The sequence below is a fragment of the Capricornis sumatraensis genome, chromosome 13 (assembly GCF_032405125.1).
Source record: "Capricornis sumatraensis isolate serow.1 chromosome 13, serow.2, whole genome shotgun sequence".
Classification (NCBI taxonomy): domain Eukaryota; kingdom Metazoa; phylum Chordata; class Mammalia; order Artiodactyla; family Bovidae; genus Capricornis; species Capricornis sumatraensis.
In genome coordinates, this window is record NC_091081.1 from 54,310,750 (window position 1) to 54,322,145 (window position 11,396).

The window sequence follows — 11,396 nt, forward strand, 5'->3', positions numbered from 1 at the left end:
AAAGTGTTACTTCACCGTACAAGAGTCACAGTTACCACATCTGATGAAGATATACAGTGAAATCACTCAGTTGTGTCTGACTCTTTGTCACCCCGTAGACTGTAGCCTTCCAGGCTCCTCTGTCCATGGGATTTTCCAGGCAATAGTACTGGAGTGGATTGCCATTTCCTTCTCCAGGAGATTTTCCCAACCCAGGGCTCAAACCCAGCTCTCCCCCATTCTAGACAGACGCTTTACCATCTGAGCCACCAAGGATGAAGACGTACTCAGGGGTAAAAGTGAGTCATGAAGAAAGCAGCTAATGTACAGGGAAGAAAATAACAATTCATTAAGTTCTTTAAGATAAGACAAAGGAGTGTGAAGGTAGAACTCCAGCGACAGAAGGAAGCATGCTGAACACACAGCAGTCAATACGCTTCCTCCACAAGCATAGCCTTCATTCACCCCTAAGTGCCCGGCCAGCTGCCCTGGCCAGAGAAGGGAAGGCACACTGCTCTAAACTGGCACAGTCACATTTGGGTCCCTGATCCTCACTCAGGGCCAGCTTTACTTGACTCAAATTCTGTCAAATTTTAATGTTGAACCTACTCAATACTAAAGCAAAGAGAATACAATCATGAAAATAATAATATGCATGCTTTAAAGTAGGGCTTAAAGAACAAAAAGAAACACTCCCTAAATGATGAACAGCTAGCTAATTTGCAACACACAAATCTGCTAGAAACAGACTGCCTCTATCTTCTCTTCCTGCCCTATTCCCTTCCCCTTAGGGGCTACGGCTTAGGCCACCATGGCTCCCTGATGTTACCACCTAGGAGTCCAGATCAGGGAGCTCCAACTATCTTTTCCCCAGCACCTCCTTTCACCCCCGCTCAGAAGGATTACAAATACACACACAGGTGCACCCCTCTCAACTTTCACTGCTCACAGCTTACTTAATTCTATCTCAAGCAACCACTCTGCAGTTTGGCTGCTTTTCCAGAACCTATTCCTCGATTTGTTGACAACTCATGGTGCGATCCACAGTCTTCTCCCATGACCTGGTTGGGGGATCTAGGGCTGAATCCAGAATCCTAGTAAACTAAGCCGATCCACATACTTCCCCTCAGGAGCTGGACATAAGATTGACTGAAGCACATTCCAGTGACCCTCAGAGCCCCTTCAGAGGCCCAGCACATAGTTCATACAATCCTAATGGACCAGAATCTGGGACCTGCTAAAGCCACCTCACCTCTACAGGGAGCCTAAGACCAAAGTTCCAGAACGCCGCAAAACTACATTGAGTAGACAGAGAAGGATCATATCCCAAAAGAATTATACGAACTCCTAAGTAAAGCTCCACCTGAGCTGTTAGGAGAGACAATAAATTCCCCTTTTGTTGCAAGCAGTCTAGGTTGCATTTTCCGCCCCTTACTGTTACATCTGTGTATATATTCAATAATGAATCTTGGCTCTCCTAGTCCTCACACTGTCACCCGAGGCAAGTTAATACTTAATCTCTCTAGGCTGAAGTTAGCAAAACAGAGATGACTCCAATCTTAAAGGATTACGGTGAGGATTTTAAATTATGTAAAATACTGACCATAAATCCTAGCAGGCTGCAGGCACGCAGTAGATGGAAGTTCCTATTGTTTTGTTTTGTTTTTTTTCTGTTTTTGATTTGGCAACTGCTTTTTGCTCTCTCCTCTCCAGTGAATGAGGGAATAAATGGACCTATTTGCTGACAAGAATAAAAGTAGAACGAGTATGAACAGCAAGCTCTAGACTTTGGTGTACAACTAGGAAAGGTAACAAATCAGAGACTTCAGACTAAAATTCTTCAAGATGCATGCGAGTACTTGTCAGGGTTTCTCTCCATCATCAAGCTCTCCCTAACCCTGATTCATCCACAATTAAACCTTTTCCATAGAACACTAGTGTCTCAGTCCAATAAATGTGGCAATCACTGATTTGTAGTTTATTCGTTAATCTGGCAACTATATTTTGTGTATTTAAAACAATAAAGGTTAAGCAAACTTTCACTTACAGTATCAAACACATAGAGAATTCTGCTGTATACTGAGCCAAACCCCACCTCCTGATATCACAATATAACCAACTATCATGGGTTAACATTAATTTATCTCTTGTTTTCCATTAGTTTCTGCCATAACCACGTCAGTGTGCCAGTATTTTCTGAGTCACTTGTGAATGGCAAAAACAAATCGAGCAGTTGTGATTTAATCAGAGACTTCACTGTTCAAACAGCCAGCAAAAGTAGACACATTTAGAATAGTAACTGGATAACAAAACACACTTACAGGCTTATTAATAAGAAGGCAATTAGGTCTTCTGGGAAAATTCATTTTCTCAAATGCTAAAGCAAGCTATAAAATGCAAGTAAAATTGTGTTTTGACATGAATAGTGTACACTGTCTATTATATCATAATTTTTCTCTGGAGAAAACTGACAAGAATCTCTGTTCTTATATATGAGCACAAAAGATAGTAAAAAGAATATCAGTGATAGTTAATGCATTCTACCTAACTCCTATTCATTAAATTTGACTATCCTATAAATGAGCTCCTTATTACAGAGATCCTTAAATTACACTTAGAAGAAAAAGAGAAGTATAAAACAAGAAACTGCAGTCACTGGTAAAAAAAAAAAAAAGAGGGAATACTGTCTTCTATATCAACATGTCAATGTGCAATGTAAAAATGATTGGCATATATCATGCTTGGTTCCTCAGATAATATGTTTACCCTCAAATACTATATAATACATTCATAATCAAACCTATTTAGTCTTATTTTTATTCTCTTATGGAATATTTCTTTCAAAATTGTCTGAGTATTCTTTATTAAAAAAACTGAATAGTTTTGTTGTTTTGATGTGTCTGGGTGATAAATTATAATTAAGTAATACTGATCAGAAATATAATTCCAGGGAAATTTATTTCATGTTGTAATGAATCCTTTCACAGTTCTCTTACAATTCTACAGTGAAGGGCATGTGGTACATCTTTTTCAAGCTGAGATTTCTTTGTCTTAGAGCAGGGTTTCTCAAAAATTAACTGTTCAAGCAAATCACCTGGGGATTTTGTCAAAATGCAGATTCTCAATTGGTAGGTCTGGCGTGGGCTCTGTTATGTGATCACAAGATCATCGCAAGTTCCCAGGTGATGCTGATGCTGCCAGTTCATGGACCATAATTCAGGTAGCTATATTCTAGGGCATCTTGCCACTGACAAGTCCAATGACGATGAAGCAATCAGCCATCATTCCTTAAATGGGCAGTGAAGATGTTAGAAGGTCTTCCTCTCCCTACTCTTGAATTTGTCAAATGACCTAAGTCGAGTCATATCAAAAAGCTGTGGCCAGTTTGCCACTTAAGCAGCTGACATGTCACCCTACCACCCAACAAGGATTAGGGGAATTTTTGCAGCTCATCAGCTGCTGCCCTGGACTGGGTTTGGAGAATCGGTCTGCAAGCAGCTGGTTAAGGAGCAGGCTGGATCAGCAAGAGTTTATATAAATAGACACCAATCTGGAGTTAGGTTTGTTAGTTTCTCCTTTAAAATATGGTATAGGGCAGTTTTAGAGAAGGCAATGGCAACCCACTCCAGTATTCTTGCCTGAAATCCCATGGACGGAGGAGCCTGGTAGGCTGCAGTCCATGGGGTTGCTGAGGGTCGGACATGACTGAGTGACTTCACTTTCACTTTTCACTGTCATGCACTGGAGAAGGAACTGGCAACCCACTCCAGTGTTCTTGCCTGGAGAATCCCAGGGACAGGGGAGCCTGGTGGGCTGCTGTCTCTGGGGTCGCACAGAGTCGGACACGACTGAAGCAACTTAGCAGCAGCAGCAGCAGTAGTCTATTCTATATTACATAGTTCCTATATTTTCCATTTCAGTTTCTTCATCTATGCAATAGACAAAAGAGTTCTCTACACTCAATACTCTAGGGCTCCCCAGGTGGTTCAATGGTAAAGAATCCACCTACCAATGCAGGAGACATCAGTTTGATCTCTGGTCCAGAAAGAACCCGGGCTTCCTTCATAACTTAGCTGGTAAAGAATTCACCTGCAATTCAGGGAGACCCTGGTTCAATTCCTGGGTCAGGAAGAACCGCTGGAGAAGGGATAGGCTGCCCACTCCAGTATTCTTGGCCTTCCATTGTGGTTCAGCTGGTAAAGAATCCGCCTGCGATGTGGGAGACCTGGGTTCAATCTCTGGGTTGGGAGCATCTCCTGGAGAAGGGAAAGGCTACCCACTCCAGTATTCTGGCCTGGAGAATTCCATGGACTCTATAGTCCATGAGGTCACAAAGAGTCTGACATGACTGAGCGACTTTCACTTTCACTTCACTTTCCAAAAAGATCCCACATGCCGCAGAGCAACTAAGCCCAGGCACCACAACTATTGAGCCTTTGCTGTAGAGTCCAGGAGCCAGCAACTACTGAGCCCACGTGCCACTTCTGAGTCAGGGCTCCCGTGCTCCACAAAAAGAGAAGCCACTGCAATGAGAAGCCCATGAGCCCCAACTAGAGAGTAGCCTCCATTCTCCACAACTAGAGAAAGCCCTTGCACAGAAACAAAGACCCAGCGCAGCCATAAACGAAATAAATAAAAACAAATCACTCTTTTTAAAAATACTCTATCTAGACTATAAGTATAGGAATGTGATCCCATCTGTAGATACCCTTGGTTTCCTTCTCACTTGAATCTTTGGACAATGATGTTCTATCATTGTTAAGATATGTGTGTGTGTGTATGAACATATATACATAAGAATGCATTTACATCTTTCAACTTTCTCAACAAAATAAATGCACACGGTAATTCTACACACTATTTTATTTGGATTTATTTCTATCTGGGTTCTTTTGAAAATAACTCCTAGAATGACACCTGTAAAAGGATTCAGTCAGCACTGCTCTGTTCATCATTTTTATTAACAGAGCTCTGTCTACGATCATATAAAGTAGAAGCATGGATTATTTCATTCAAGACCACTTAATTTACTCCTAAAACAACTGCAAGTGACACGATAAGCCACGTGTAATTTTGATGGATTATCAACATACAGAAAAGAATGCCAGAAAATTCAACCAGAGTTAAGTGGGGAAATGGCAATGTTCCACAATAGGATCAATGTGATTCTTACATCCCAAGCCCAGTGTTTCCCAGAAGCTCAACAATCTGCAAAACCTCACAGAACTTTTTTAATTATGTAAGGTCAAGTTTTTATTACTAAAATACTAACAACAAATCAAAAGAATCTCCATAACAATATTTACAGAAAAATAAACATACCCCTCCCAACAGAATTTCATGGAACTAATAAAACTTTTCATGTGAATCTATGTTTGTTTAAGAACATTTTTCATAAAAACACATTTCCACTAAGATAAAATTTGAACTTTGTAAACTATCTACCTCTACAGTTCTCATTGATATCACACATCCAAACATAACTTTTAAAGTTTTCCAAAGCCCAGATATATGTCACTGATCTCAAAAAAATAGGCAGTATGGTACTCAAATGTTTTCTATCCCCATTTACAAAAAGGAACTCAAAGTCTCTCTTTCTTCTAGAGACATGCAAGCACAAATACTCTGCAACATTAAAGGATTATTTCATGGATTTACAAGCTTATTTCTACCTTCAACTGAAATAAAAATTAGCCTGATTGATGTACTTACTTTGATATCAAATACTCATTTAAGATATCATGAATTGATAAAATTCAGAAATTATTCAGAAATATGACGAACAACATGAGTTTTGATTAAAAAAAAAAACATTTACAAGCAATTGCAACCTTTTTAGGCAAAAAGAAATACCATTTGATAAAGGGACACAAAACAGACACATGATCAAAGGGTAAAGTCTGAGAGGAATACACAGGGGGAAGTTTTCATATCCACAGAATAAGAAATGAATGTGTTTGGACAAAGGCAAAGGCTGATTCCAATAAACAAATTTTTAAAATAGGGCTTTTTTTCCCTTCTTTAGAAAATTAAATGAAAGATTAACACGCACACACAAGATCCCAGTGCTCTTTGCTTTGTCTTTAAGAACAATCTGTAAACTCCCTTGATGGCTCCTGTTCTCAGTCCTCCAGTATTCTTCTTCCTGCCCTCGGTGAAGAACCAGGACGGGAAATGAGAAGCGCACAGGCAGAGGAGGACAGCATTTTCCATGCCTCAGAGAAGCAGATCCATATTTAGCATGACTTACACTGTCTGTATCACCACCTCGAGCAGACCTAGAACACAGCACTTCAGAAGCATTAGAAGGCAACAACCTAGTTTCTCAACATAGGGCCATACCACATAAATTAAATGTTTGTTAAAGGCCATAAAAACATGTAGTAAACCATCATTGCCTGAAATATGAGATCAGGTAGGAGGACTGGTGTTTGCTCCGGGTAATGGTTGAGTCATAGTTCCAGTTTTCAAGAACACGATCAGCACCAAAAGATATGTGGTGAAAACAAAAAGGCTGTGATTTTGTAGATGTGCATGTGGGCTTTGTTGTTGCTAGAGGGGAGGGGGAAGAAGTGTGGGAGAGGGGTAGAGTGGCAGAGGGGTTGATTTATTTTTCAAATTCATATTTATGAATATAAAGAGAAGAGCTGTCAGGAGCACATATGCCAAAGCCCAAACAGCAGCCAGACCTGCCTCTTCCCGTCTGGATTGGCCAGACAAAAAACGACATCTTGCAATCTAGGAAAAATCAACAGAATCAGATATATGGAGACTAGTGAAAGAAAAAAAACAGTCTCAGAAATGTATGGTTACATATTATTAATAGTTTAGAACTTGGGGTTTTAATAATTGAGGGATCGTGAGATTCTGGCCAATCAAAACCAGAAAACTGACAGGCAACCCTTTAAAAAGCTGTCACTAATGGATCGTGCCAATACAGATATTAAGTATAAGAGAAATTTAACTCACATATGGAACAGCAAGGAATGAGACACTGAGAAAGTGGCTCTGCTTAGATGAGTTGCAAGGTTCTAAGGGATCAAGTGAGTAAACACTTACAGTGTGACATGCCAGGAACTATATCCAAGGCAGGCTCTGGAGTTGCATTTCCAGGCTCACATCACACTAGAGAGACAACAGTCCCTCTCTAGGTCACTGATAAGACTGCATCTAAAAAGCCACATTTTTCTCCCACTGAGATGAACAGGCTGAATAACCAATAGGTAAACAGACAGTTAAAGAAACTGACTAAAAATAAATTTCTTCTATAGTTGGAATACTATGAATGTTAATAGTGACTCTTCTACAGGTTCAACTCAAGTAGGGATTTACAGGAGGTAAGTTCAAAATAAATAAATAAAAGATAATTTCTCTCACTGTGCTGATAAAATTATGGTCTGGCCAATCTGGGATGTTTATGTTCAACAACAATTAAAATGAATGACTGGCCAAGTGAAACACACAAATACACACACACACACCATCCTGAACTTATGGGAGAGAATGTGGGAGCAAGAAAAGATTGAAGTCAAGGCAGTTAGCTACCTTAATATATGATGATTACACCCCAGAGAGCTACATGAAGCTTGACAATGTACAGGGCCAGCTCACATAAATTATTTCACCCCATCCTCATAAAAACCATGCGGAAAGGTCAGAACAGCTATCATTATCCCCATTTTGCAGATGAGAAAGCTGAGTCTCCAGTTACCTCATCTGTGACTGGTTTTGTCAGCCATCTGAGTCCTAATACAGAAAACGTTCTTATATTGTGATATCAAGAGATAACACTTACACAACCAATGAATAAACTTCAGTACATTTTTGTGTTTCCATGCCTCAATTTCCCCAGATATAACACAGATACGACACATTTTTGGTGCTGTTTTAAGTGAGTGATCAAATTGAAAGAACACAAGTTGAGATTTACAGGAAGCTCTAGAAGTTTAGATTTTCAGAGGATCACCACGTAGCATTTTTACACCTTAACTCCAAAAGCTAAGGGAAAAGTCACAAATGATGAAATCATTCCTAAAACTGTGGCCTAAACAAAGCAGACTAGATTGAGCACATGATATATCAAAGATCTAAGGGTCTGTAGTCTTTTAAATTTTGCTTTTGAAGCTTATCACTACATTAGGAACCACATGATAATATCTAAAAGTGTAAACTGACCTAAATAGTGTGATTTTTTAAATATATTTAACAGGATAGTTTATAATTCTGAGCATGTATTTGTTTTACACTTTAAAAGCATTTTTATTTAAATTTCTTGAATGAAATAAAAGTTCATCATTTAAAGTAGAAGGTAAGAAAAAAATGCAACAAAGAATACACTTCCAATCTCTGACTCTATGTTTTTGCAACAAATCTGATTGCCATAAAATCTGATGACTGTGGAATAACAAATGACTTAGGAGAGGCAGAAAATATAAATTTTTTTTAAAAAAACAAATTTTTAATTTATGGAGAAAGGCAGACTCACAATCTGAACTCTGGGAATAAAAGGCATTCTTTTCTGGGCATATAGACAAATCCTAAATGGCAAGATTTTGAGATATAGTCCTGCCAGAATTGTATTTACTAGGATTGCACATTCTTTTACTTAAATATGAAGTCAAATGTTTTGCTTTGTCAATAAAGAAAAGCCAGGCTTATTTAAATTACTTAGAACTGGACGTCTAAGAACACAACTGTTCATTAGAGATACTTGAACTCCAAGGATCAAAAAAGCTCAACTATACATTCTGCTGGAGGAAATCTAGTATTTATTTGGTCAGTAAAGGGTAAATAACATATGAAACTAGAAAAAGGGAAAGTTTCTTCACTGATAAAAAGATATCCATCAGCTGTTCAAACATTAATAGTTGCAAATTTGGAATACATGTAAGTTTCATCATGCAACTGGTAGAATTTCAACTTTCAATTAACAAACTACATGCCTTTTCAAGGGTAAGCTCTGCGTGCACTAACAAACACTGTGCAGAAATCAATACCCACTTCCAACTTGCCTACATACAACGTCTTCCATCAAGCACGCTTCCAATACTAACCAGCACTACCTGTCAGAGACGCTTGCACTAATGCTACTCTAGAAAGAATTAAAATTAAGCTATCGGTTCACTCATTGCACAGAGCTGTAGTCCTCTGCAAACATCACCTGTATACATAACTTTCCGTGTACTCGCTGCATTTCATAATCTCCCTGAGTACACATCACATGCTGCCATCTGAATCTGTTGTCCAACTCCTTTTATAGAGTTCTAAAAGGGGGCGGGAGAGGGGAAAGAGGACGCAAGGGAAATAAACATTACTCCGGAAACCAACAATCTGAGTTTATTTCCAGGAAACCAGGCAGCCACAACAACGAGAGAAACCGACAGTGCAAAGTTCGTCCGTTCTCCGCGTCCCCCGGCCTCAGCCAGGAGCGCGGCTGCCGCTTCCCGCGTCTTCTGCAGCTCTCCTCGGCCACCTCTGCGTCTCCATCTGCACTGAGAACCAAGGCAGCAGACGCGCTCGCCAGCCAAGCTGAGCCGGGTGGACTGGCCAGAAAAGTTGTCTGGACCGGCGGGAGGCAGACGATTGCCCGCGAGCCTGCTCCCCAGCGTCCACCTGGTGAAACTTCAGAGCCCCCAGAGGAGAGAACGAAAGAAACCACCGACAGGAAGGATGACAAAACTGGCAGGGAACGGAGGACGAGACTGGGCGAAACGCGGTTTCACTGACTTGTCGAAGTGGTTTTACTAGAACCCACTAGAACCCAAAAGGGCTAACTGGCGAGACCTCACTGCATGCCTCCTTTGGGGTCCTCTTGGCGGCGGGTGGCAGTCGTTCACAGCCCCCAGCAGGCAGGCCGGCTTCGGGAGGAGCTGCGCCAGCTTCGCGGTGGCTCTGCGGGAGGAACGGGCTCCCAACCCCCGCGGGTCAGGCTTCCCCGACCCGGCGCCCAAACCTCGCTGCCCAGAACCGCTCGGTGTGGATCCTCAGAATCGTGTTTCAAAACATCCTACAGGCTCTGCCAACACACACACGGAACCTGCTCCGCGCGGTGCCCTAACCCACCGGGCGAGCACAACGAGCAGCCCCGCGCTAGAGAACGAGAAAAGGACTGGGGGGAGGGACGGGGAAGTAGTTAGACAATAGTCAGGGGAGGTAATTCCCGGGACAAAAAGCACCTGGCAAAGCGCGCCGAGGTCGGTCTCTTCGAGTCTCCACCTTTCTGACAATGGCTTCCCGAGGGGGGGAAAAAATTTTTTTTTTTAATGTTCTAACGGCGGAGAGCTACAAACCCGCACCACGAGCAACAGAGTAGCCGTCCCCAGAGTCGTTCACTACTTTTTCTTTCTCTCTTCCCCGGCGCGGTGCAGTCAGCGCGACACGCCGAGGCTCCGCGTTTCCCAAGAAAAGCACTGCCGCTCGCACTCCCGCACCGCCCGGCCCGCCTGCGCCCCGGGCGAGCCTCCGCCGGGAACAATGGGGCGCAACGAGGAAAGTTACCTGCGCCACGGCGCCCAGTCGGGCGCCCCGCGTCCCACCTGGCACAAAGTCGGGGGACCTCTCTCCCTCTGCCCGTTCCCGCCGCCCCGCAAACCTCTGCCCACGGTCCTGGAGAGGAGCCCGATCCCTCCCTGGGCAAGCCCCAGGTCGGGGGCACCCTTCGGGGCTCCAGACGCCCCCTCGGCCACTCACCTGCGGAGAACTGGCCTTGGGCCGACCCCAGGAGCGGCCACGGGGAAAGAAGCAAGAGCGCCACAAAAGCGGGCAGCGCCGCCGCCGCCGTATCCATGTCGACTTTGGGAGAAGTTTCAAGCCGCTCTGCAAAGAGCTGCCCGGAGGCTCGCAGCGAAACCCACCGCTGAGGGGCCGGCCGGGCCTGGCCGGGTGAGCGCCGGGAGTGGACAGCCGCGCGCCCGCACTTTTTCCTGCTCGGCGGGAGCCAAACTACCTCTGGGGCGCCAGCGTCGCCCGCGTCGCCGGCCGACCGCGGCGGCTGCTCTCCATGCTCGGCAGAGGCTGCTCCTGTTAGTCAAGAGTTACTTTGCTCGGGGAGGGACGGGGGCGGAGCCGGGGGTGACGTCGCCCCGCGGGCTCCGGGCGCTTCTGAGGAATGCAGGCTCGGGCGCGCCGCCGCCGCCGCCGCCTCCTGCCGGAGAGACACGCGCCAACCCCGGCCGCGCGCCCCGCGCCCCGCGCTCCGCGCCGCCTTTGTTCGCCGCCCGAGCCCGGCCGTCCGCCGCCGCTCGCGAGGAGCTGGCGGGAAAGAGGACCCGCGCCGCTGGCTGCCCTGTTACAGAAATTGCAGTTTGAGAAGCGGGAGTTGAGTAAGCAGTGTGGCCGAGCCCCATGGGGCGAGCGCAGAGACACCTCTTAGCCCACGCAGGGGCGTCTCGGGGTTCTGTCCGCAAGACAGAGGTCCC

At 44.0% G+C, this 11,396-nt stretch overlaps 1 protein-coding gene across 4 annotated transcripts in view; it reads right to left on the minus strand.

Moving 5' to 3' along the window:
* Positions 1-10,887, minus strand: part of PTPRK (protein tyrosine phosphatase receptor type K) — a 619,103-nt gene extending 608,216 nt beyond the window's left edge. For all 4 annotated transcript variants that reach the window (XM_068985075.1, XM_068985072.1, XM_068985073.1 and 1 more), the window contains exon 1: positions 10,669-10,887. In XM_068985075.1, coding sequence (XP_068841176.1) covers positions 10,669-10,765 — 97 coding nt within the window. In that variant the 5' untranslated portion in view covers positions 10,766-10,887. The remainder of the gene's footprint in view (positions 1-10,668) is intronic.
* Between the last annotated feature and the right edge of the window lie 509 nt (positions 10,888-11,396).